A 27949-nucleotide genomic window follows, 5' to 3' on the forward strand; every position below is an offset into this window, starting at 1 on the left:
GACTTGTTTAAATAAAATTATTGGGCCTCAGAGGGCCAAAGGTGGGCGGGGAGAGGCATCCTTCTGGTCTGCGGTGGCCTTCTGTGAAGTCTGTCTTTCCTCCCCCATCCCTCGGGCTCGCCCCACTGCTCCATCCGCACACTGCCTGCCGCCTGCTCGGGGAGGCGTTCCCGGCGGGCAGCCGACGAGACAGGATTCTCGAGGGCGCCCGGGGCAGCCCGAGCGGCGAGGCCCGGGAGCGCCGGCCGGTGCCCGGTTCCCCCGGCGCCGCGCGCGCCTCTGGGCGGCGCTAGTTCCCGGCGCGGGGACAGGGGGCGGTGCTGCCCAGGCCGGGGTCCCCGCCGGGCGCGCCCAGGGGCCGCGGGGCTCTTAAGGGGCCACTCCCCGCTCCGCCTGCAGCGGCCCACGAGCCCCGGGATGCCCGCGCTCCCCGCGTCCCCGCGCCCCCCGCGCCGCGCCGGCGCCTCGGCCGGCGGCCGGGGGTTATGAATGGGCGCAGCGGAAGCACCGCCCCCCCCGGACGTGACGCTCGGCCAATGGCAGCGCGGGCTGCGTGGATGGATGAGGTCAGCGCTGTCGTGTCGGGAATGGAATGTGTAAGTGTAACATTCAGAACCGGGTAACATTCGGCGACCGAACGCGGCGGTCGGCAGCGATCGCGCGGGGGCCTGCGAAGCGCCGCTCGGGGCCGGCACTGCCCGCGGGGAGGACGCGCCGCCGCCGTCACCCAGCGCCGCCGCCGCCGCCGCCTCCAGCCGGGCCGCCGCGCGTCCCGGGGGCCGGCCCCGCGAGCGCAGGAGTAGACACCGCCGGAGTCTTGGAGCCGCTGCAGAAGGGAATAAAGAGAGATGCAGGGATTTGTGAGGTTACGGCGCCCCAGCTGCAAGATGCACTAGCCGGCTGAACCCGGGGATCGGCTGACTTGTTGGAACCGGAGTGCTCTGCACGCGAGTGTGGATGAGTTGAAGTTGCTTTCCCGGGGCTCGTTTTCCACGCTGCCGAGAGGAATCGGAGAGGCAAGGAAATCACTTCGTCTTGCCATTGATTGGGCATCGGGAGCTTTTTTCCCCCCTCTCTTTCTTTTCCTTCGTCTTGTTGCATGCAAGAAAATTACAGTCCGCTGCTTGCCCGCCCTGGGTGCGAAATATTCAGCCCCGCTCTCTCCCGTCCATTGTGCAACCCAAAGATGAAAGACCGAAGGGGAGAAAGTTAAAGAAATCGCCCACATGCGCTGGATCAGTCCACGGCTTGGGGAAAGGCATCCAGAGAAGGTGGGAGCGGAGAGTTTGAAGTCTTTACAGGCGGGAAGATGGCGGACTGGAGCTGAAAGTGTTGATTGGGAAACTTGGGTGATTCTTGTGTTTATTTACAATCCTCTTGACCCAGGCAGGACACATGCAGGCCAAAAAACGCTATTTCATCCTGCTCTCAGCTGGCTCTTGTCTCGCCCTTTTGTTTTATTTCGGAGGCTTGCAGTTTAGGGCATCGAGGAGCCACAGCCGGAGAGGAGAGCACAGCGGTCGGAATGGCTTGCACCACCCGAGTCCGGATCATTTCTGGCCCCGCTTCCCGGACGCTCTGCGCCCCTTCGTTCCTTGGGATCAATTGGAAAACGAGGATTCCACCGTGCACATTTCCCCCCGGCAGAAGCGAGATGCCAACTCGAGCATCTACAAAGGCAAGAAGTGCCGCATGGAGTCCTGCTTCGATTTCACCCTTTGCAAGAAAAACGGCTTCAAAGTCTACGTATACCCGCAGCAAAAAGGGGAGAAAATCGCCGAAAGTTACCAAAACATTCTAGCGGCCATCGAGGGCTCCAGGTTCTACACCTCGGACCCCAGCCAGGCGTGCCTCTTTGTCCTCAGTCTGGATACTTTAGACAGAGACCAGTTGTCACCTCAGTATGTGCACAATTTGAGATCCAAAGTGCAGAGTCTCCACTTGTGGAACAATGGTAGGAATCATTTAATTTTTAATTTATATTCCGGCACTTGGCCTGACTACACCGAGGACGTGGGGTTTGACATTGGCCAGGCGATGCTGGCCAAAGCCAGCATCAGTACTGAAAACTTCCGACCCAACTTTGACGTTTCTATTCCCCTCTTTTCTAAAGATCATCCCAGGACAGGAGGGGAGAGGGGGTTTTTGAAGTTTAACACCATCCCTCCTCTCAGGAAGTACATGCTGGTATTCAAGGGGAAGAGGTACCTGACAGGGATAGGGTCAGACACCAGGAATGCCTTATATCACGTCCATAACGGGGAGGACGTACTGCTCCTCACCACCTGCAAGCATGGCAAAGACTGGCAAAAGCACAAGGATTCTCGCTGTGACAGAGACAACACCGAGTATGAGAAGTAAGTGGCTCGGCTGATGGGGCCTTTGCCGGGCAGCCCTGGGCCCTGTCCACCTTCGTCCAGGTGTGAGGTTGGGGGATGGGGGTGGGGCAGAGGAGCCCTCTGTCCTGTTTCTTCCTGTTCGGAGCCTGGGACTGAGCAACCTGGTTCAGGTGTTGGCTAGGAGCTGGGGACCAAAAGTTTGAGCTTCTTGGGCAAATGGAAAAGCCTGGAGCACTTTCCTGGGCCAAGTAGGCGACAGCGACAGTGTCTCTCTCTTGCTTGGAAAACCTTCAGGGCCATGTGTCTCTTGTGAGAGGTGTGGATTTGATCCAAGTTTGGAAACTGCTTCACTCGTGGGTGCAGGAGGGTGTTTGTGTGGGGGTGTAGGGACCCGGCAAGGCTCTGAGTCCACCCTCAGCCTGGAGACCTTCGCCCAAGATTGATGCTTTATTTGCTTTTCTCACGAGCAGAGAGAACTGCTTTCCCTGGAATTTTCCCAGCCTCCAATTGCCATCTTTCTGTAATCCTTAAATTTGTGTTAGCAATGGAAGTGTAATTTTAGCTACTGAACTTTCTGTGTTTGTCTACGCCCTCTCCCTCATGGCACTCACTTTTATGAAGGGGGACTGTAAATTCTTGGGGCCTGTGATCTTGCATTCGTTCATTCATTCATTCATGTATATTTGTTTGTCTGTATATATCCTGGATCCTTCGAGGAGAAGCTGTTTTTAAAATCTGGGCCTTAGCCTCACTGCAGTAAACTCCAGTTGCTAATGTAGATTCCCCTTTCCCTTTTGTTTTTGTCTATTTGCATGTAAATTGGAGACTGTTACTCTTTGAATGGGCCTGAGATGCCTCCTTACCCTCTGTAGTGAGGCAAGTTTTGTCCTGTTGCTAAGTAACTGAGTTGGATACTTTGTAGCCCTTCTCCCTCCTTTGCTTTCCCAGTGACAGTAACTGACACACTGGATTTGGGATCAAAACTAGTTTCCAGGAATCTGCTTTACCCTGAGCTGGGTGGGTCAGTTTCCTAGTAGATGGGGTGGGTGCCCCACGCTCTGACTTACCTCTGGCTGTGAAAGAGTTAGTGAGCTCCTACAGTGCATTTCCACGTTACGCCAGTTAAAAACCAGAGCAGCCTTTTGCTACCCGGGGAAGGAACGGGCACCTCTCGGCTGAGTACAAGAGGAACTGGCAGAGGTTGGCAGATTTTGCAGTTGATTCATGAAATGCAGAATAGGCAAAACACTTCGCAAACCTGGTTGAAGAGGAAGGGGTATGGTGGGAAAGCAGCCCGGCAGTGAAGGGTTTGATTGTGGTCTGTGGACTCCTCACACGCTCAGCCTCTGTAGCAGTGATTGGAAGGGAAATTAAAGTCCTCTTCTGCTGGATCATAGACAGCGAAGAAGAAAGTATCAAACACTTGGATTCCCCAGCCCCCAGCCCCTCTTGATTTTCAAGCAGAGGAAAAGCCGGAGGCTAGGGTCAGTCATGAATCTCTATTTTACTCTTCTTCAGGGGCAGCTATGGATGAATGTTGGGTGCAGTTGCAATGGATTAAAATGTTCTCACAAAAGAAACAAACTATGGTTAGTAATGGACTGCTTTGTTTACAAGACATTTACATTGACCTATTCCTGTGGGAGCTTGTAAGAAAAAAGTGCTTATAGCCCTTCAGGAATTTCTTTGTCTGGCTTATAGGGGAGTAACTGGAGAGGAAGCTAACCTCTCAGTATCTTCTAAACAGTCTCACCGAATTTTGTAGAAGGATCATGGTGGTCCTCATTCTTCTGGAGGAGCTGGAGCTGAGATCTCACCTTAGGCGGTTTGAATTATACATTTATGTGGGAAACAGCCTCAGTCCAGTAAACGATCATATCTTCTTGACCCTCTTATTCCCCGCAAAATAATTAAATGTCTACGTTCTCTGCTGAAGCTTTCTCTAGAGATTGGCACTGAAGGAAGGAGGGGTTGGTTTCCTAGAAACTTGAATTTTTGCTAATTAACTAATTTTTGACCTCTTTGTGATTGGGCCAGGAAATCTGACACCCACACCCTTGTTTTGGTTTATGTTTAAAGACCACAAGGGGTCAGGCCCTCAGGATTGGGTCTCATTGGAAAAGTGACATTTAGTTGGGAGAGCAAGTTTACTCTTTCTCCTGAGCAGGGATTTCTTTAGCAGAGTCCCTTCTGGATTTTCTCCCTGTTCCCCTTTTGCGTATTCCAGCTCTGACCTTGTTTAATAGGACAGGATGGTGCTGCAGAACATTAGTCTTGTCTAATATCTGCTAATATCCATTAGTCTTGTCTACTCAGAGTTTTAACTCATTTCTCTCATTGGGTTATCAGAACTCTTTATCTTTGAGAAGTGATGCTTGCAGACATTACTGCCTTTCACTGTTGCCTTTGGAACGCATGAAGATGAAGAAGCAGCCTGAAATGTGGTGAGAACAATTGTGCCTAGTGAGCAATGCGTGTTGTGCTCTGGAGTGACAGCAACTCCTGTTCTACTTGTACTGATGTTTTCTATCAGTCGGTCCTGCATATGTGAGATTGCAGGACTCCTCAGATCAAGTGCTGATCTCTCCATGGCTTCAGAGAGGGAGTGATAGGGGAGTTACGGCTACAGAAGTCATCTAAGTCTGACTTCATACCGATTCCTCATGTGACTTTTGATGCATAACCTTGAACATTAGTTTATCCTTTTGTGGAGTGGGATTTAGACTGCATCAGGGGTGCTCTAAGCATTCATTTGGTAATGACTTGTAAAAACGCCATCAATTTTCATATACTTCTCTTTTTTTTTTTTGGAGGAAGATTAGCCCTGAGCCAACGTCTGCCACCAATCCTTCTCTTTTTGCTGAGGAAGACTGGCCTTGAGCTAACATCCATGCCCATCTTCCTCTACTTTATTTGTGGGATGCCTGCCACAGCGTGGCTCGACAAGCAGTGTGTAGGTCTGTACCCGGGATCCGAACCAGTGAACCCCGGGCTGCCAAAGCAGAATGTGCAAATTTAACGGCTGCACCTCTGGGCCGGCCCTCCTTCTCTTCTTTATTAGCAAGTGCCTATGAAAAGGCTTCAATTTAATTTGCTGCTGTGAACAACCACATATAAGTTTGCTTTGGACTTGTGGGCTTTGATAAGTAGATTGAAAATTTATGGTATCATGGCGAGTTAGGCTCCTATAGAATATGTACAAGTGAAGCAACTGAAAAAAATTGCTTTCAGTGAAATTTAGCCTTATGTGACAATAAAGATTTGGTGCTGAATAATTGTGGACTTCCATCTCACCTGCACTTTGGTGAAAATCAGACATTTCTTAGTAAAGGTAGAGAAGAGCTACACAGAATGAAGGATAATACTTTTCTCTCGTAAAAGAGCAGTCATTTTGACCCAGACTTCCAAGATTATATGAAAACATCTATTTTTATGACACCCGTAATTAATTTTCATCAGTTACATATATTAGCAGATGTAGATGACACCGGCTAAAATAAGTCACTACAGTGATTAGAAGAGTTGTAATGAGGCTTTAGAGAAATTCTTTCTATTTTACATCCTTTGAGCTTCTTATGCATCCTTACAGAATTACTGTACTTTTGCGTGAACTTCATGGTTCAAATCCCTTCAAAGGGCATTATTGTGAAACTTCAAATTTGGCTTTCTGAAATAGAAGAAAGAGAAGGAAATGAGAGGTGGCTTCTATCTTTGACCCCTCCAAGGAAAGCAGTGGCGAATATTTTAAGCAGCTCTTCTGGGAACAGGCAGGATTCTGTGCAGGCCTTCTTGACATCTTTTCCTGTGTTTGTTGAAGCTGAACCTTACAATCCTGGTATTTTTCAGGGTGTTGAAGCTAAGTGATCGTTGTGCTTCCAACATCCTCATCTTTAGAGAGACAGAATAGTCAAGGGATTTGCTTAAGGTCAGAAAGCTGGTTGGTGGCAAGGGTGGCCCTAGAATGCAGGCCTTCTGATTTTCTCCTCTTGACCTGCAGTCTTCCGTCTTCAGTTACAGACACACTTGAAAGTTCTCTAGCCGCTAGATCCTTATGGATGGTGTTTCTCATGGCATTTCTCTTGGAATCCTTTGGGAAGCTGAGGATGTCTTTAGACAAACTTTGCAAGAAAAAAACAACACATACACTCACAATTATGTGCATTTCGCATGCAAAATTATGAAGTTGGCAAGTGTGTCTTCTTACACTGAGCTTCTAGATCTCTCTGCTGCCCCCTTTCTCACCTCCATCTGAACTTGCTTTCTGGAGAGAGAGCACTTGAGAGCCTTATTTGCTAGGAGTCCCTGAATACAGGTTGAGGTGTTCGTGCTCTTTCTGGGGACGTTTCCATTTTGATTGAGTCCCGTTCAACAAATGAGGGTTTAGACTGGAACCTCAGCTGGAAGCCTGCAGGATTTTGTCATTCAGGGAATGGCTTGCTACTAAGGCTTGGGCAGGCCCCACCTGTGGGAGGCCACCTTTGGTCCCCCTGACTGTGACAGCAATTTTGGAAGGCACAGACTTGGCAAGAGGGGAGAGGTCACACCCTCAGGTGGTGATTGTTCTCTTTGTCAGAGGGCCCACAGAGGGGCCTCCGCAGAGCACAGTGCTAGAAACACCTACCAACAATGACCTTGAGTACGCTAATGTCACACCAAAGGTTGTGCCTGATAGGGCCTGGCTGCTTCGCTCACAGCCGTCTTGCAAGGTATCTTAAGATTCAGGCCATTTCACAGGTGTGTAAACTGAGACCAGTGGTGGTGAGCTGGTTTGTCCAAGGCTGCACAGCCTGAAGGAGCTGAACTGAGACTACCGCCCGGGGTTTCTAGTTCCTGCTTCTCTTCTTTTCACCCAGGCCTGCTGCTGCCTCGTTACGTTCACTTTTCAGCACGGCCTGGTCAGAAGGAACCAGGTCAGGCTAAGTGGTCACTGGATTCTGCAGTCCCCTGAACACGTTCCCTGTTCAGACGTGAACATGGGAGCTCGTGCTTCCGTGAGCTTAATGACTAATTGTTTTTACTTAAAACTCTTCCACCTGTGACCAGGTGCCTTGAGTAAACAGGGAGTCCCTCAAAACTGGAAGATTTGTTGAGTGCCTGTTATTTGAATTTACCTTTATTAGCTCATTTAAGCCTTTCAGCAACAGTGTAAGATGGCTTAAATGCCCATTTTACAGATTAGAATGCAGTCTCCGAGACAGTCAAGGAGCCCAGAGTCAGATCTAGTGAATAATTGGTGGTGATCTAACGAGGGGTCTTGGGTTCCAAACACCATTCTCTTTCCTCTACAAAACGTTATGACTTTAAACAATCAAACAAAATTTCTGCCTGTTTACATATTAGTTATTAGTGGGGTTAGTGTGACTCAGATGTTTGTCTGTCAGATCTTTTGTTCCCCCTGCTTTCCTTTAAAAACATGTTTCCCAAGAAAAAAATGGGCTCAGAGATGCAATAAAGATGGCTCTAAAAGCATTGAACTCTGCCATTCAAGGAACATTGTAACTTTGTCTACATAGATTCTGCTTTGAATTCTCTCCTAAGAAAAGTGAGGAAGGAACTGTGTGACCTTTGCCCTCGCTGATAGCACCCTGCTGGGCTTGCCTCTGTATTGTAAGTGAAGAGTGACATGGAGACTGGAGTGACTATTGCCCCAGCTAGGCAGTGTGATCCAGTAGAAATGGGAGACCCATTGGAATATTCCATTTCTTTCCTTTTTTTTTCTTTTTTCTTTTATTGAGGTGGTTTCTAGCATTGTGTAAATTTTAGGTATACATCATTATGTTTTGACTTCTGTATAGACTGCACCAAAAGTCTAGTTTCCATCCATCCTCATACGTATGTGCCCCTTTAGCCTTTTCACCCTCCCCCAACCCCCTTTCCTTCTGGTAACCACCAATCTGTTCTCCTTATCTGTTTGTTTATTTGTTTATGGAAGATTCCCTTTCTGACCGAATGGGCTAGTTTCCTGGAGAGTACCACGCTACTGCTCCCAGGTCCTTAGGCTCCCTAAAGAAAAATGGCACTTGAAAAATTAGGAAAGTTATACACAGCACTTGTGGGAAAATACAGAAGATATGAAGATGAAAATGAATTTCTTCTCTAATCTCCATTGTAAGAACTAACCACTGTTACTAAACTTCAGGGTCATCAGCCTGTTACACCACCCATATATGCCTCTATGATAATATCATTCTCTCTCTGCATATCCAAGTACCTTGTATACATATATCCATTATTATTTAATTAATAGTAAGTAAATGATGAATTCAGCACATTTTTCAAAAATGCCTTGTTTGTGCCAGACACATAGGTGTTGAAGCAGCTGGGGCTGCTGCCGTGAGCAAAACTAACTCTTGACCATTCAAGTCTGTCAGTTATACAAAGTCAAAGTCAGACTTTATATATATTTTTTCTACATTGCTTTTTTCTTCACATTACTCCAGGGCATTTTCCTGTTCTAGTAAATAGGAGAATCCTATTAAAATAGGATTTTTAATAGCTGCATGATTTTTTTCTAACTCATAGCTGTACCATAGTTTATTTAACTATTTACATTTTCTTACTTAGGGGTTTCCCTTGTTTCCCATCTTCTTTTTATTATAAGGAAGTCTGTGATGAATTTTACCGTATTGAATATTTGTTTTCTTCTTGTTTTCTCTGTCAGCAAACAACACAGAACTTCCTCTCCGCCCCCCACCACCCCTCCACAATCCCTTTTGGAAGAGTAGGTATTTTTAAGGTGAGTCTGAGCACCCATTTAGTGAAACAGCCGTCATTAAGTGACTGCTTAGATAAACATTTGTAGGTGTTAATTGGTCCTATAGGGGGTCTTCAAAGCTCCCACAGCTTCTCTTCCCTTTGAAGTTTTGTTTTTGCTCAAGCCCAGAACCTCTCTTGCTGAGCAGGTGCCCTCACACTTCTGCTGTCTGCGCTGGTCAGCCTTTCCTGGGATGTCAGAATCCCCAGGCCTAACCTGGGTGGATGTCATGGTTTGTGGCTAGCTGTGTCTGTTAATCAAGGCTCTCGTTTCTAATGTCTCTTTGGTTGTTGACTCCGTGGTCCCTTGGAGGTGAACTGGGGCCGGTGGCTTTATCTCTGGGCATCCAGGTAAGGTCTGGGATTCTAAGTGCAAATGGGGCCCTATTCGAAGTGTTTAAAAACCGAGACAGGAAACAGAGTGAGCCGACAGTTTATGCCTAGTTGTGTTCAGGGCTTTCTTGGCATCGCAATTGCTTTGAACAGCAATGAGGTTTGTGGGGATACACTTGGTTTATGTACCCTTGTTCTTCCGGGAAGCCCTTTAGAAGACAGACTGTGACCCTGGACCAGGGAAGTGGCTGACCCACGCAGATGCGTGGACTGGGTGCTTGACTTCTCAGCCTCAGTTTCCACCTCTGCAAGTGGGGATCATAATACTCACCTCACAGGGTCATCAAGAGGTTCAAATGAGGCAGAGTGTGGGAACGTACCTTGTAAATGCTAATGTGCTCTCCAAGGTGTTGGTATGATTAAAAACCATCTTCCTGCTATTTTCTAATCAACCACAGAGGTTCACTTAGTTTCATAACTTGGCTCTTCTTAACTAAGGCACAGAAATAATTCTGCTCATCTCTTCCTTGATACTTAATCCCCAGGAAATTGTGGTAGGTGCCCTGGTAGCCCAGCCATTGCTTGTGTGGGCTGTGGAAAGACCTCCACCGGGCGTTCAAGCTAGAGCTTGCAGGTGGCATGGGGCAGGGGTGGGAGAGGTGGAGGGGGTCTCTGGGGCAGTCAGGCACTGCCTTGGTTTCATGTCCTCCAAGTTCCCTGTTTGACTGCTCTAAGAATGCAGGCTCTCCCTTTTGCGGTTGACTTGCACGCCCTCACCAGTTGAGGGTGACATTCGGAGGGGTACCTTGTCTGAATGGAGCTTAGCTACTCAGTAACCTCCCTGGGCTGGTTCCGCAGGCCATTTAATTGTGAAGAGCAGAAAATCACTCAGGCCACCTTCAGTCACAGGATAGATTGGCAGGGGACGTGGGACAGAAACTGAAGTGGAACTGCTCCAGTAAGTTCTCAGGACCCAGCATAATACCTGGGATTGGCTCCTTTCTTCCCTCTCTGGGCCTTCATGTATTCCTTGGCTAGCATGTCTGTCCCTGTGTGTATCTGCCAGCTACTGGCCAGTCTTTCCTGAATTCCCTCATTCAGGCTCTCATCCAAGCCTGATTGGCTTTACTGGTGATCATTACTCCTTCTGGGGAGAGCCATTCATATTAGGCCACCTCTTAGGCGTTGGTGGTGACCTCATCAGTTAAAAGATTGCCCTGTCACCATTCTTGATTTAATTGGTGGCCATCCTCTTGCAAAGAACAGTCTGAAGTTGCTTCCTGGAACAGGGGACTGTGGTTAGGGGAAGTTGGCTGTGGCAGGCACTGTTAAAGCCATATCCTGTTGGCACTGACATATTTGAGCCCAGTTGATGATGATGATAATAGCAATGGCAACTAATATTTCTTGAGAGTATAGCGTGTGCCTGGTAATGGACAGTATCTTCTTCAATCTTTGTGTCCACCCTAGCAGGAAGATACGTATTTTAGATGCAAAACCAAGGCAAACAATCTTTAAAAGTGACGTGCCTGAGAACACACACCTAGGATGTGACCCGAGGCCATCTGACTTCTAAACCTGTGTTCTTTCCCGGGGCACCGTACTGCTTCTGCACAGCTGGAACTGATGTCATCAAGACCACACACTCACAAACAATAGTGTGGTTGATTTATAGAGTATCACTTGGGTTTCTCACCTAGAATTTATTTAATCTTCCTTTAAACAGACAGTTCTCAACAGTTTGGTAATCTGGTTTCTCAGCCCACAGTAGATTAGAAGCAATAAATTTAAAGAGAGGGGGTTTCTTGCAGACAGATCTGGGAAGAAGGGACAGCTGGCAACCCAAAGGAAGGAAGCAGGCCAGGAAATATAAGATGTAACGCCTAGAAGAAGTAAAGAGGCATTGCAATTTAAGAACAGCTGGCCCAGTGCCCGAGAGTGTGTCCTACAGACTCCTCAGGAGTGTGCCTGTAAGTACCACCACTGCGCACCGTGCCTGACACCAACCAGAGTTTCTGTAAATATTTGATGAACTACACCATGGTACAGTGTTGACCGTGAGCCATCACTTGTGTACACTGTCCTTTGTTTAAGAAAGTAGAGGAACAAGTAATGCATTTTATAACTTTTTTAACCCCTGTGGTTAAAATAAAAATATTTTGGTGTTCCTGAGAAATAAGCTGTCCATTTGAAAACTTGTCTACCCAGCTTAGCAAGTTCTCCAAGGGCTCTGGGTACGTGGGGTCTCCTTTGAGTTAGCGTTGGAGTTCTGGTGTTTGTTGCTAACCTGTATTTCTGGGGTTTTATGACACATAGCAGTACTTTAGAGTTAGGATAAATGAAAAGCTTTCTGGTATTGTGGTGTGGGCCTGTGGTGCTAGCTATTCTTGGTTGACTAGTGCCCCCAATGACATGGGCTGTGGGCTCAGGTAAACACAGTTGCCTTGGGCTGGGGCTGGCCTGCCTGCCCAAGGTGTGGAATATGGAGGTTGGGGATTGGAGAAGGGAGGTGCCCATAAGGGGGTGAGAGGACATCTAGTCTGTCGCGTAGGGGTTGCCCTGGCAGGTATGTTTGGGGCACATCTATAGCCTGCTGTTTCCACATTCCTAGGGGTGCCCAGGATGGGAACTGATGGATGGAGGTATAAAATGGATTTCACACTTCCTGTATACATTCTAGCACCCTGACAGATTGGTGGAAATCATCCACAGCACTGCTAATAAAAAATATGACCACGCCACCACCCTACTTGAACTCGCCTTTGATGCTTCTCTCATAGTTCATTCACATGAAATCAAGTTGGCATTTGTCCTGCTCTGCCTGCCTCTCCATCCCTGGCCCCATGGCAGAGCCACGGTCCTCCTCCTTCTTCCACTCCCCGTACGCCCTCTTCTCTCTTTCTTGGAAAGCTGCCCTCCCGCTCCATCTTACTTTTTCCAGAGTCTCTTGCTTGATGCCTCAGACTCGGTCAAATTCTCCTGGTGTGTGCTCTGATAGAACATTTAATACTTGCCACAGCTGTGGTCAACTGTTTGTTTTTCTCTCTCCCCAGTAGATGGTACAGGCCCTGAGGGGAGGATTCATGTTGGTTTTTCATTAATTTACCAACAGATACTTATTGAACACCTACTGTATGCAGGCACTGGGGATTCAACAGTAAACCAAACAGACACACGTCCCTGCCCTCAAGATGCTCACCGTCTAGTGGATGGAGGCTGATACCATACCAGTTATGTCATATGTTAAAAGGTGCTAGATGCTGTGAAGGATAGACGGAAAGGAGTTGGGGCAGTGGGTCTCACCTAGGGAGCTTCTCAAAGAACCCAGGTCCTGATCCTGGCCAGACTCTCTAGCGATGAAGTTCCAGGTTTTTATAAAGCTCACTAGGTGATTTGAATGCACAGTAAGCATGGGAGTGAGGGAGGGTTTTGCAGTCTAAATGTGGAGGGGAAGGAAGTCGTCCTTGGGAAAGTGACATTGAGCTCACTCACTGTTGGTCCTTCACAGCCTAGCACCATGCCTGACCGACCCATACTAGGCACACGGTTTTTGTTGGATAAATGAAAAAAAAAATCACATTTATTTAACCAATGGAAATGTTGCCACTGTTGACCATAAATTCAAAGTACGGATTCTGTAGATGGCACTCTCTGGTTTACAGCACAGGCCTTCCCATGCCTCCTGCAAGTTCTGTTGGATCATATGCTGATTCACCCAGAGTTTCTTTTTGTTTTCAAATGGAATGTTTCTTCCAATAAACTTTATTTTTCCCCAAGGTAGTTTCTTTCTTTTTCTTTTTTCTTACTGTTCTGTTGGACGTGCGTGTCACTGAAAGCAATTAAAATGAACTGAGGGGTTTGCGGCATACTACAGATCTGAAGAATTTATTGCTACAGGAGAAACCATTGTGGTCTTTTTATCATTTAATTTTAACAGTCTGTAGATATTGGGACTTTTTGTTCCCCCTTAATTGCAATTTTTCTCCCAAATGGTGGGTTGAATTTAACTTTTGGCTTACAGTTTTTCTCAGGTTATGTCCAAACTCTGTTAACTAACATTAAAAAATAGCCCCAGGGTATATAGTGACATGGTGCTTAATTGAGCTATCAGGCTTCTAATGAATTCATATTGAGATTTATCATTTAATTAAAAAGCAAAGGGGAAAAAAAGCACAGGAAAGGTGTGCAGTCGTTTCTCCTACTGGCCTCCATTTCCTGTGTTTAAAATCTCCTGTCTTGTTTATGTAGCTTGTGGAATCATATGGGATATTGCATAAAAGTTCTGACAATGTATAGAAAAAATAGAGGATGTATTGTACCACAATTACTTGCCTTCTTACTAGGTCTTAAAAATCGATTCAGATTTGGTGGGAATCATATGACACTTGATTAGGTATGAATTACGTTTTATGTTTTCATAAAGCTTGGTATGGTTATTTTCCAAAATGGTTTCTAGGTCTGTATATCTGAACCAGTCTGAAACTCTAATCAGAGGGAATCTAATACTGAAATGCTTTTGCTTTACTGAGAGGCAGAGAATAAATTTTTCTTGAAAACACCATGTCTTATATGCTACATGCTCCTTTAAAATTCACACTGCATTAAAAAAGCTACTTTTAAGCGACACCTTTTATGATAACTGCATTTTTAGGTATGCAAGTGTAACGTTGCAAACCTGTAAATGTGGGACAGCCTTTTATTGATTCAAAGAGTAGAAATGTATAATATTTTCTGTGTTTAGATTGTAGAGTTATATTACATGTTTTTAAAAAAATGGAACAGTGTTTTATGTTCAGATAAAATTTAAGTACCTCGATGTTTAGTATAGTTAAAAGATGGAGTAGTATTTTTCTGCACTTATTTTAGATGTGGACATATCTAAGGAGTAACTCAAGTAGGATAAAAGAAAGCAAAAAGGATTAAATATCAAAATAAATTTTTTTATTGAGATATAATTGACATATAACATTGTATTAGTTTGAGGTATATGCTATAAGGATTTTATGTCTATATATAGTGAAATGATTACCACAGTAAGTTTAGTTAATATCCATCACCACACATCATTACAGATTTTTTTCTTGTGATGAGAATTTTTAAGATTTACTGACGTAGCAACTTTCAGATATACAATACAGCATTATTAACTCCAGACACCATGCTGTACATTACGTCCTCAGGGCTTAGTCATCTTATAACTGGAAGTTTATACCTTTGACCACCCTCACCCATTTCACCCACCCCCCACCTCTGACAACCACCAGTCTCTTCTCTGTCTCTATGAGTGTGGGTTTTTTTAGATTCCACATATAAGTGAGATCATACAGTATTTGTTTTTCTCTGTCTCACTTATTTCACTTAGCATAATGCCCTCAAGGGCCAGGCGTGTTGTCCCCAATGGCACAATCTTTTTCTTTTTTAAGGCTGAATAGTATTCCATTATATGTATATGCACACCACATTTTCTTTATCCATTCATCCATTGATGGACACTTAGGTTGTCTCCACAGCTTGGTTATTGTAAATAATGCTGTCAAAATGAATCTTAAGTTTCTATGAAAATAAGCTCAGAAGTGAGCACCCTTAAATTCAAAGTATGAAGTATATATTCTAGGGGGGGTGCCTCCTTGGGCCTCAGTTTCCCTTGTCTGGTTTTCCTGCACAGAGACCTATGAGCTCATCACTGCTTGGGGCCATCAGTTCTGTACACACATGCATATGTCTGTATGTCTGTCATATGTTTGTCTGAGGAGAGGAACAAAGTTCAATCATGCTTTCATGGTGTCAGATAGTTTTGTCTGCAGGGAGGAGCACTAAGATCATGGAAGTGATCTTAAAGATCTAGTGTAACTCCTACATTATATAGATAAGGAAATAGAGATCCAGGGAAGTTGGGCAGCTTGCCCAAGGTCGTGTAGCTGGTTGTGACAGAATGGGGAATGAAACACATATCTCGACTTCCAGCCAAGGATGGCATGGAGGTTGTGCACACGCGCTCTGGGAACTAGTGGCTTCAATTTGAATGGCTGTTCTGCCACTAGCTGTGAAACCTTGGGCAGCTTACTACTCTGCTTCCGTTTCTTCATTTGTAAAATGGGGATAATAATAATTCCTAGTTCATAGAGTTGTACTGTGAGAATTAAATGAGTGATATTACATGTAATGTGCTTAGAAGAGTGCTTGTAACATAGTAAGCACTCAATCAATAACCATTGTTACTGTCCTGAACCTGTTCCATTAAACCACGTTAGACTTGTATAATTTCAGGCTTACCGTTTGTGTGTGTTTATCATTGTTTTCATTGCATTTCTTTCATTTGACCTGTTTACAGCTCATTATAATTGCAGTGTGTAATATGATACAGCCGCTTGCCAGTCAGAGAAGATCAAGGTGGTTTGGCAAGTGCCCAGAATTCCAACCACCTGTTGTAACTGTTGCCAAAATACAGATTTTCATTTCCCGGAAGTTGTTCAGCCAAGGGTGCAAATCATTATGAATTTATGTCTTTAAAAATAATTCTCCTTTTACAAAAGTCTTATGTTTCCCACCTGTCTGTGAAGCTGAGCAATCACGTGGGGCTTTTTGTTTCTGCCTCTAGAAAAAAAGCATTAAAATGGTGGCAGATGTGCCAATGGGATCCCTTGAAATGACTTTCTGAGATAAATCCATGGGAGATGGAGAAGATAAAACTATTTTTTCTTCTCTAGCAATTCAGATAGCCGAAGGAGCCATCCCATCATGATGGGGTGTTTAGCAAGTCAGGGAGCAATAACAATGAATAACTTTCTGCTTTCAACAATTTGCATGGCTATTAACAATTGACGACTTTTCCTTTAAGTTGCCATTATCAGCAGCAACAGAACCCAGACCTTTGCACCATTTCTGCGAGCTAAGTTTAAGCAGTGTGTGCTTATCCCTGATGATAAACTTATAACAGTGTCAAGGTGAACATTAGGGGGCCAATTTTACCCTGGGTTTTGAGGATCTGGGAGGGTTCAGATACATCGTAATGTATATTTTCATTCTTTCTCCCAGGAGACACAGCTGCCGTTATGAACAAACCCGTTGTTAGAGCTTTTCTGTAATACCATTTCTGCCACCAAATCCAACACGATCTGATTCCTACTCGATTCCACCCTGTAGCAGGCGTTGCAGTGACTGGGGTACAGCATGGGTCAAACCCTGTCCCTTGGATATTCACCACATCCAAAAAAAAGCATGTTAGAACAGGATTATATCCTTGTTGTAAACCGCAGAATCTTATAGAATGTTCTCTAACATCAGCTTTTGAAAAAGAGACTCGGGAATAATTTACTAAGTAGAAGTAAAGTGAGACCTTCATGCCCTCATCTCACATTTGATTGCTTGATTCCACACAAGAAGCAGGTTTGCATTTTACATACACTAGTGACTATAGGGCTGTATTTGTATGTGGAGTAAATATTCAAAATCCAGATTGTTTTTTTCTGAGAATGTTTCTTGGTCAAGTGTCAGATATTATTTTCTACCAAGAATCAAGGTGCTATTTTTCTTTAAGTTATGCTTTTTAAATTTTGGGTGAGGAAGACTGGCCCTGAGCTAGCATCTGTTACCAATTTTCCTCTTTTATTTTTTTCTCCCCAAAGCCCCAGTACATAGTTGTGTAGCCTAGTTGTAAGCCCTTCTAGTTCTTCTATGTGGGATGTCTCCACAGCATGGCCTGCTGAGCAGTGTGTAGGTCTGCACCCAGGATCCGACCCAATGAACCCCGGGCCGTGCAAAGCAGAGCGTGCGAACTTAACCACTGGGCCATGGGGCCGTCCCCCGAGGTGCTGTTTTTAAAAGTACTGCTTTTTTGGTCCCCTTCTCCTTGTTCCAAAATTCTCTCATCTCTTCTCCACAAAATAAAAATTGCCCTTCCTCTTCTCAGTAAATTGACTTGTAGATTCAGGCAGCAGCAAGATATTTCCAACGAACTCATTTAATTAGATGCGGTGAATTAATTGGACTTTTTAGACATGTCTGTGAAGGTCTAAAATACTCACTTTTGGATTTCCGGGTCCGTGGCCTGGGAAGTTTCCCAGTTCACACCTATTCAGGACATGGTGTAAGACCTACCATTTGAAGCCTGTCACTTGAGTTCCCCTTGGGGGTGTAAATAGCGGAGCATAAATCAGCAGGCCTTTTGGCCTGCCCTTCAGCCCCCGGCATTCCGTGCTTATCACCCACCTGATCAGCAGAAGCCTCCATTAAGCATTTCTCCATCCACACAGCAGGTGAGGTGGTAGCCTCAGGGTTTGTTTCCAACATGTGCGGAGGGACTCTTCTCCCTGCTCTGTTCTCCCATCCTCTAAAATGTATGGGGTCTGGGCCTGCAGGCTTAAGGTCCTCCTTATGTTCTGTCATTCAGGGTCCCGAGAAATTCTAGAATGTAGATTCAGGGCAGTTTTAAACCTTAGATCATTCTGCCTTGCCTTATAATTATTTAGTTTTTGTCTTCCTACGTTTATACACCTTCCCAGGTCAAGCTGGTTCATCCTCCTCTGTATGTCAAGTTCACCCCCCACTGCAGGAGTTTGCCTGACAGGTGCTTACTTAAATGTTACTGTACTTGATGAGCTCTTTGTAGTCCTTTCTTAGTCTAGAAATTCCTGGACCAAAACAGATGGAGGTAACACTGTGGCATACTGTGGAAATTTTCATCTTCTTTGTAGTTTTCTTCAGTGTATGTCTTTGTCAGAAACAGATCAAGGGGGCCAGACCAAAAAAAATGTTCGGATCAAAGTATGCAGCACCTCCTTTCATGATGGGAAAAGGCAACTGATGGGCCCTTTCTTGCTATGATTTGCCTCCAAATATCTTTTAATCACAAAGTTACTTGGATGTTTCACACTTTATATTCTACTTGGACTCAAATTGGTAACTCTTGTCTCAAGACTCGTGTGTTTGTTTTGAATCTGTTTTGCTGGCATTCACAGTGCTGGGCACATAGCAGATCCTCAAGAAATGCTTGTTGAACGAGTGTCTTTTGGTCATGGTGGCCTCTTAATGGAGAAAGACTTTTGAAACTGAATTATTTGAATTCTTTAATTTTGTTTACAAAATTAACCCAAAGGGGATGTTGTATAGAAAAATAAGTTTTGAGGCCAACCCGGTAGTGTCGTGGTTAAGTTCATGTGCTCTGCTTCGGCAGCCTGGGAGTTGCAGGTTTGGATCCCCAGCGCAGACCTACACACCGCTCATCAAGCCATGCTGTGGTGGCGTCCCACATACCAAATAGAGGAAGATGGGCACAGATGTTAGCTCGGTGACAATCTTCCTCACCAAACCAAAGAAAAAATTTAGAAGAATCCTCTATCCCTCTAACCCCACCTTGAGGTTCTACACAGTAGGAGTGAAATTAGAGATTCCTCAAAATCAGATGATGGTTTGCAGCTTTGAAATAACTTGAGCCCTTGATTGTCATTTTAGCTACAAGTAGGTTCTCGGCCATAGTTCTGTAGTATCCCCAAAAGCTCGCATTATGGAACTTGAACTGCATTGTATTGTCTAAGACGGGCCTCAGTTTTTGGCCAGGTACAGTTTCTGTTGCTTCCTTCTGGGGAGCAGGCTGAGAGAGTGAAGGCGTTGAAGAGAATTGTGGTGGAACTCTCCAGGCCTCTCCACGACAGAAGAACCTTCTGCTCATTCCCTTGGTGCTTCAACTGCCCCCCTCCAATGAAGGGACCCACTGTGCTGTTGGAACCAGAACCTCCGTCCCCACTGTCTGCTGATGAATGGGGCACCAGCGTGCCACGCTCAGCCAGCCATCTGTGGTGCAGTCAGCTTTCCTGAACTCTAATCCCATGTCATAAACCATCCACAGGAGGCACAGGGGTACAGTTCTGTGGCCTCATCCACTGGGGACATGGTTTCCCACAGTCTAGCCTCAGCCTGGCACCTCCCACCACCGCTGACAAGGATGCGTTTTACGCACGTCTCTCTCCTAGGTACTCTCCAGCCTTATCAAGGGACCATCAGAAGCACTTTTTTGTGGCTGTTCCCGAAAGCCCTCTCGCCAGTCTGAGTCACCTCACCCTACCCTACTTCTTCCTTTTAGTTACTCTTTTCAGTAACCCTCCCTCCTTCCTGTGAAGGCTTGTGTTCACGTGCAGGCACTTGCACACACGCGCTCACACTCTTCCTGTCCCCTCGCTCTCCCTTATCCTACTCCAAGCCTCCTACTGCCGTTCAAGTCAAGCTGTTCTGGCTCATAAGGGTTCTCATCTCAGAAGCTCTATTTCACATTTAACTTTTAAGATAAAGCCACTCAAGCGTTATAGCATAAAACAAAGTCTGGTGAATGTTTTGGGGGCAAAAAAAAATTTTTTTAAATCCAGATTGCAGAAGTAATACTTGAGCATGGTTCAAAGTTCAACATTACAGAAAGCGAAAGTGACCTATAATACACCCCCCCGTTACCACCTTTAACAGTGGAGTGTATATTTCTTTCTTTCTAGGCACATAGCATTTTGTTTCTCTTCTTGAAAATAGGATCATTATATATTTATCTCCTCTTTGGTAATTTCTTTTTCGAATCAATTAACTATACATCATGCATTGTCCCATGTCAGTACATATAGATCTTTTTTTTTGTCTCCCTCAATTTAACAGCTATAGGTTATTCTGTTTTGAAAACAATCCTTGGGGTTAGATTACAATAAAGTGTTCAATGTGGCACTGGACTCCTGATCACACTATGTCTTTCTGTTTATTCACCCCCAGTTCTTGGTCTGAGAACAAGCAGTAGCCTAAGTTTTTTCTTTTGTTTTTGGTGAGGAAGATTGGCCCCGAGCTAACATCTATTGCCAATCTTCCTCTTTTTGCTTGAGGAAGATTGCCCCTGGGCTAACATCTGTGCCAATCTTCCTCTATTTTTGTATGTGGGATGCCACCACAGCATGGCTTGAGGAACGGAGTATAGGTCACCCAAGATCTGAACCTGCAATCCCTGGGCTGCCAAAGCAGAGTGCATGAATTTAACCACTATGCCACGGGCTGGCCCGCTAAGTATTTTTTTAGCAAAATGACTTTTCTTGCGGGGAGGGATGACTAGTTTAAATGCTTTATTTCCTCATTTGTCCACCCCTGTTTAAAAATCTATTTTAAAGGCTAAAAAAGTCTTAGGATTTTAATTGCTTTTTTTATTATAAAATTAATACACAATTTATTTTTTCCATTTAGCCTAAAGACCAATGTCCACTAACAAAAAGATTATCAGTCTCATGTAACAGAATCAATGAAAGTGTTCCACGAATCGGGGCTACTCTGAGATTCAGAATTGTGGATGGTAGAAGTTGGGGTGTGACCCCTTACATAAGTGTGGTTTGGAAAAGGTTCGTTGATATCGTTTGTGGAAAGTTGGTTGGGAGATAGAGTTGCAAGCTGTTTCATGACGTTTCACACAGTGCTTTCAAAATCTCTGCTTATTTTCTGTCTTGACACCAGTGAGTGCAAATCATAACTGGCTAGATGATATCAACGTTTAGGACCAGGGTGGAGAGTGGGTCTTGCTATGATTTGATTGAAAACAAACAAGAAAACAGAAGCAAAGGGAAAAAAAAGTAAAAAAGGATACCGCATTTTTCTTATTGTGGGACTAAAATGCTGCATGCTGAATTTTCACTTTCTGATTAGAACTGACAGTTGAACAGATATGATTTATTTCTTTGGGGTCAGGAAGAAACTGTCAAATTTTAGTTTGACTGTTCTTTTTTCTGTTTCCCCCCACATTTTTTTTTTTTTAAGCATGGCTGTATTAATCAGGTAGCAGCCACTCTTCAACATGTCCTTCTGTGGTAAGTGTTTGCAGATTAAGTCGGAACCAGGCCAGCAATCACTTTGCGTTTTTTTCTGATGTAGTAGAAATGAACCTGGTTCATTCCATCTCAACAACTTTACCCAAATGGGTCAGAATGGACCTGCCTGATTTCATAAAGGAGGGCTAATGTGAGTCGAGTTTAATACAACTGTCATTAAAACATGTTGATTTTTTTTTTCCTTCACCTCCAGGTTTTGTATTTCTGTGCACATTGGCCTTAATTTACCCCAAACGAATCTATGAATGACCTTGTTTGAGTGTCTCTTGCCGATTTCAGCTCCTGAGCAATAACCCTGGCAATGTTCTCTCTGCTCAGCTGGGAGGGTTAGGGGTATTCTGTAGTTGCTGTTTGATATATTTACTTTCTACCTGCTGGCTTCAAACAGTATTAATTTTTATGTGCTCATTGTGCATTGCGTTTAATTAAAAGCAGTTCTATTCACAGAGGTACTTGTAGAATTTTTTTTTTCCCTGAAATGAATAAAACAAATAGGCATCTGGTATTTGTTTTGTATAACACAATCCCCATAAAATGAAGAGTAATAAAACATAATTATCTGTGAAGGCTTGTTTTATAAGCCTGAGAATGGGCTTGTTTTTACCAGTTTTTAAATTCTACTCATACAATAAAGAATCTCTTTGTACATCAATACATAACAACAATAACAACAGAAACTTCCTAAATTACATGCACGAATCCAACTTATCTTTTATTAAACAACTTTTTTGTCCATTACAGTGTACATGATAAGAATTTGCCATCACATTCCTTCTACGTAGACACGTTAGATTGAAGGAAAATATGTACTTCCTGTTTTATATTCTAAAATCACTATAGCTTTCTTCATGACTTTTTTCCCATAGTTAAAGAAACAATTTTACAGTCAGTTTTTGAATTTTTTTAGATCACAGACCGCTCTGGATTCTAAAACCTCCTTGCAGAAAAATACACATCAAACTTTTATCTACATTTTTATACGGTTTGTACACCTCCTGATCTTTGGTTAAAGATGCCTTCCTATGACTGATAATTATTCTGGAAACTGTACTTATCTTCTAAAGCTAAGGTTTCAGCTTTAGTATGTGAATATGTGACAAAGTAAATTTGCTGAATGGTTTTGTAGCATTGGATTCAATTTCAGGGTTGGGCTCCTTTCTAGGAATGGAGGCATACTCTCATCTGAGCCAAAAAAAAGGAAAAAATCAGAATGTGGGAAGTATAAAAATTATTAATTCAGAAGTGGATTTGCCATCAGATTGGATGGCGGTGCCTGCATCCCTGGGGGCTCCTGTTCCCCGGACTGTTTTTATTGTTTCTATCCAGCGCTAGGCACGAGCCTTGAAGTGGCAAATTCATCCTCTGAGGTTGTGTGTCCATTGCTGCAAGAATAAAAGAAGCAGGAACAAAATCATGCAGCGCGGTATTTCACGATGACAGTTTTATGTGGTTGTGTGATGTTGCAGCGTCTTCTATGCGATATCGACCCTTTTCTTTGAATCAAAGCACAGGGTTTTACTGGGGAAGGCAGGCTTCAGAAATAACTGAGTCTAACACAGAATTAAGCCTCTAAATAGATACCCCATCCTGTCTACTATTAAACTAATTGCTTATAGGAAGTAAAGGTATGTATAGCTAATATTTATATCCAGTTTGGGTAGTGATTTCTAATTTTAGACGTCTAACCCCTTTTTCCATTATCTTTTTGCATTGACATTCTACTGAAACATTCATATTATTGTGAATGCAAGCTCAATTAAATAGATGTAGATGCTTGGTCTCCCTCCATGTTGTCATCTATTGGAGAATGAATAGCTTAAAATAAGAGCATCAGTTCCTCATCCAAAGGGAGGCTGAATATTCCAATTCTAGATCGGCAGTCACTCTGCATGCTTATTTGAAATACCATTTTTGAACATACTTGGCAACTTAAAGTGCCCAATTAAAAAGCTCTCTTGAAAGGGGAAGTCTGGGGATGTGCAATTAGTCTTCAGGGTTCAGAGCATTTCCTTTATATATAGAAGGCCACGTTATGAAATCACTGGACACAATAACTTTATGCCAGGTGCTTACAATAGAAGGCATTTTCAGGGTGGATTATTTCTGTACTCTTCCTCCTAAAATGGTTTACCTAAAGAGGCTCCCAGCTCCATGAAAATACTGGTGGTGTGAAAAAAATTCGACGGCGTGCTTTCATAAAATTTTAGGCAATTGATAACAATAACTGGCCATATAAATGATGGACAATACATAACCCTTATACAAGAGTGCTAAAGTTCTCAGACTCTATTTTATCTGATTGACAACCTCCTTCCTCCCACTTTTTATTTTATTTTTTTCAAGAGAGGAGAGTTGGGTGCCCGAGAATTTGCCAGATATTGTGCTTCTCCTCACTGAAAAATGAAGTTTCACTGAGTAGAACCAGATGAGCTATATATTCGAAGATTATTTATAGTGTTTATGATAGAGAGACCAAAAACACTAAGCGCTTAATAGCTTTCCTTATTTACAAGTCAGATTCATCTGAGGGATATCATTCTTTTATTTTTCTGGTGCTTGAAATGTTCCTTTAAAATAGATTATCAGGGAGGATACACAGTGACACAGAATTTGTTGGCTGTGAAAATGCAGAATGGATGAAGCTTTCCTTTTTAAATGCTCTGCAAGAAAACAGGATTCATTTTCTTTGAGTGAAAACACTGCTTTTTGCCTAAGTGAAGTCACGCACGAGAGTAATGAAGGATAGATAAGTGTGAGCATGTGGCTCCTGTTTCCCTATCATATAATAGATGAATCCATTACAGTTTACAGTAAAGTGAATGTCTATTGAGTGAATTATTTTTCCCCAGTGACTTATGTAGAAATGATGTTGTCTTCCACTAGGCTTTGAATGTAATATGTTCTCACATAAGAATACCAACAAAAAAAGAAAGGAAAGAAAAGAAAATTCCTTTAAATGCCATAAATCTAAAGGAAACACTCTCTGGTGAAACTTCTGATGACCCTCAAAATATTGTCCATCACAGTTAAGCTATGGTTCGTTACTTTAATAAAAACATGACAATATACAATAGTGGCAGAACTCTGAAGGTGTTACTCTTTTTCCTCACCTTTGATCCCGTTGTTCCCATGGGAGACAGAGCAGTCAGGAATGCTTCAGCAAATAGGTTATTTTAATGGCCTCAGCATCCTTGTCTCCATTCTGTATAAACTTGACATCCAAACTTTGTTTTGTTAACTTAAAGATATATGTTCAATATACTCACGTCTTTCTAAACATTTTCCCTTAACCTTTCACCAATTTGTTACAAGATCGTTGCATGAGGGGTACTAGCTGATGATAAGTAATGCTTAACAATTGAAACATCCATATCTCCTTAGCAGTCAAGTCTTATCCCCAGGTCCTTTCAATCAACATCTGTTGTGGCACAGTATGCGTTGTATAGGGCACTGGGCTTGGGACCCCCGGCCTAAATACTGACATGTATTAAGCACAACTGTGTATCAGGAAGGTACTGTGCTTAACACACACTATGGCATCTAATCCTTGCAAAAGCTCCACTTGGTATCCATTAGGCTGATCTCCGTTTTACAGGAGAGTGAGGCTTAGACTTGTTAAATGACTTGCCCAGAGTCACTCAAGGAATAAGGCAGAGTAAGGATTTGATCCCACCTCAGATGGGGCTCTGAAACCTGGATGCGTCCCTGACTTCACACCCTAGCTTTCAGCCTGGGCTGTGCTTTCAGAATCATCCAGGGACTTTTCAAAACCCTGATGTGCATGGACTCAGCATCTCGAGGAGCTGGGCTCTGGACATCTGTTTCTTGAAGGTTTCACAACTGATCCTGATGCTCCGTCAGGCAGGCCTGACAATGAGAGAATTCCAGAACATGCCCAGCTTGGTTTCTCGCTTGGTTGTTGAACTGCTGAATGAAGATCTGAGCCCCTGCAGTCCAGTGAGGAGAATGGATATGCACACAACCAAGCCTGAGCAAGATGCATCACGACAAGTACTGTGGTAGCGTCTCAGTCCGTTTGGGCGGCTGTAACAAAATACCACAGACTGGGCCGCTTGTAAACACCAGGAATATATTTCTCAGAGTTCTGGAGGCTAGAACTCCAAGATCATAGTTGGGTTCTGGTGAAGCCCGTCTTTTGGGTGGCAGACTGCCTACTTCGCGCTGTGTCCTCACATGGTGGAAAGGACAAGGGATTTCAGAAGGGGTCTCTTTTATAAGGGCACTAATCCCATTCATGAGGGTTCTAACCTCCTGACCTAATCACCTCCCAGAGGCCCTCCCTCCTAATCTCATCACTTTAGGGGTTAGGTTTCAATATATGAATTTGAGGGGGCACAGACATTCGGGCCATGGCAGGTAGACTTTGTGCTCTGTGATAATTCCAAGGAGCGGGCTTACAATGGACCAGAGGGGTAACATCTAGAACATAGTCACTTCAGCAAGTCCTGTTTATTCTAGCTCAGAAAAGTTCTTTACGTCTTTCCTCTCTAAACCTTACAATTCCCTGGGTCTAGGTTCTCATGAAGGTCCCAGCCAGGGATCTTGAATCTTCATTCAGTTTGGGAGAACTTGGGTGATAAGCCCTGTCATTTGTTTATTTCTTCAACTTTCTCCCCAAACTAATGGGTATGTTCCTCAGGGTCCACCTTAATAGGATTCTTAGGTCACGGATAAGGCGGCAGCGAGGACTAAGCAGGCTCGTGTGACAGTGTTCTCTTTCACTCTTTTCTAACTGAGACACATTGGACAAAAACTAGTGCTCGATTCCTGAGTTTAGAAAACCTCTGCTGAGTTCGCTATGTGCTGGGCAGTGAGGGCATCAGACTGAGAGAGGCTCTTTAGGAGCCAATTAAACTAGTTTAGGTTAGGAAGAGAGGTGTGTGGTATCAACCAGGGCACAGGCAGAAGACCTGTCTGTCTAATCATACTAAGATTTAGTTCTTGAATTCTTTATACTGTTCAGAGTATGGATTAAGGCCAGGCTGGCTTTGACAACCAGGATCATTAAACTCTTATGGTGACTGGTGGGTGATTGGCCACATTATAAGAAGATATATTCATAACAGCTAATAGGAGCAGTGGGGACTAGATGGAGAGTATTAAATAGTACAGTGTTCTCCATAAATGTTCTTTAATTGTGGAGAGGACCGTTCTGTAGATTTATTCATTCATTTATTGAATATGCATTTATTAAGTGCTTTTTGTGTTCCAGGCTCATTCAAAAGTCTAAATTTCAAACTTGGTTCTTGGATTACTCAAATTCAGCATTGTTTTATCCCAAGAAGAAATTTTATCAAATTATATGCTTAAAATAAGGGGGAAAGTCTATCTCTCCATCCCCCAAATCCCACCGGTCCTCTTATTGATTGGTCTTGTCCATCAGCTCCGGGAGATATAAAAATCCCTAGAGCCGTAAGTACCATACTCCATGGCGTATCCTGGTAACACAGATTGAGAAACTGATTGAAAGAGAAGTTTAATTATTAGTGCTAGCCTCGCTCTTGTGAGGTTTCAGATTTCTTTCTCTCAAACTTAATTCTTTCTTCTCTGTTTTCAATTTCAGAAGAACTTTAGCATGAATGAGGGAAATGAAAATGAAGTTGGCAAGACCAGCAAAGATATCATTGGTGATATGGAAAGGTGCGACTTGTGAGGAAGTTAGTTGAAGTTGGATTTTTAAAAATGTGGTCAGCTCAGTATGTAATTACATTTAACCCCAAATGGTGTTGGGTTGCATTATCTGTAATTTTGGAGATTTTCTCTTGAAGAGAATATTGACACCCACAGTTTTTTAAATTAGCCCATCCTTTTCTTGCTAAAAGAAATTGTAGGCATCTGATAAAATATCCTTGTTTTAGCATTCCTTGGTCTTAACTATGACTTGATAATGGTTTTGTTTCTGGAGAGTTTTATTCACATTGGTATGATTGAGAAAGAGCAGATAGATATTATTGGAAAACAGATTTAGAATTTTCCAAATAATAAAGTCAAAAGGTTTCCAGTTATAATCTTAAGATGTTCTCTCATGGCATCTAGTTTTAGAAACGTATCTTTTTTCCAGGTGTGAAGAACAATGCTTCTTAGGACAACAGTGAGACTTAGCACATGAGAATTGTCCTTTTTGCATTGTTTCATGGTGCGTGATGTGAAGGTTTAGAAGTAAACACGCCCCTGGACACACTAAGCTGCAGTTAAGACATCTACTATTTTTAATACATTTTGCTATTTTGGGCCTGTCATGTTATCTTAGGGGAGAACAGCCCTCCACTTGTCTTCGTCTGAGGTCATATGTGGCTGTCACTTCTCTATAATGGACTCGATGATGTTATGGTTTTTAAATAACTGAAAATTAGCATTTCTTGTCCCACAATTGTGGCTGCAGTGCTGTATCATTTTTATGCTCTTAATCACACTCTTCTTTTACAGGAACCCCCCTTCTCTCCCCTTCCCCTGCAAGTTAAATGCCACAATTTAATACACCTAAGTAGCACCTGGCTAACATCCTGTAATTTTTTGTTTTGTTCTCAGCTTTTGTGACAGTGTTAAGAGGAAGGCAAGTTGTGTAGGGGTTGGGTTGAAAGAGGAGAAAATGGAGCAGTTGGAGTCCCCCAGGGCAGGGTAAGAGATTGTTAATACATTAGTGGTAGGAGGGCTTCTGCGGAAAAT

The 27949-nt window shown here is 43.7% G+C and overlaps 1 protein-coding gene across 1 annotated transcript in view; it reads left to right on the forward strand.

Annotated features, from left to right (window-relative positions):
- Positions 1–595: 595 nt before the first annotated feature.
- EXT1 (exostosin glycosyltransferase 1) overlaps positions 596–27949 on the forward strand; it is a 271756-nt gene continuing 244402 nt past the window's right edge. The window contains exon 1 of the mRNA XM_046641695.1: positions 596–2357. Coding sequence (XP_046497651.1) covers positions 1396–2357 — 962 coding nt within the window. The 5' untranslated portion in view covers positions 596–1395. The remainder of the gene's footprint in view (positions 2358–27949) is intronic.

Source organism: Equus quagga, chromosome 16 (assembly GCF_021613505.1).
Source record: "Equus quagga isolate Etosha38 chromosome 16, UCLA_HA_Equagga_1.0, whole genome shotgun sequence".
NCBI classification, from domain to species: Eukaryota; Metazoa; Chordata; class Mammalia; order Perissodactyla; family Equidae; genus Equus; species Equus quagga.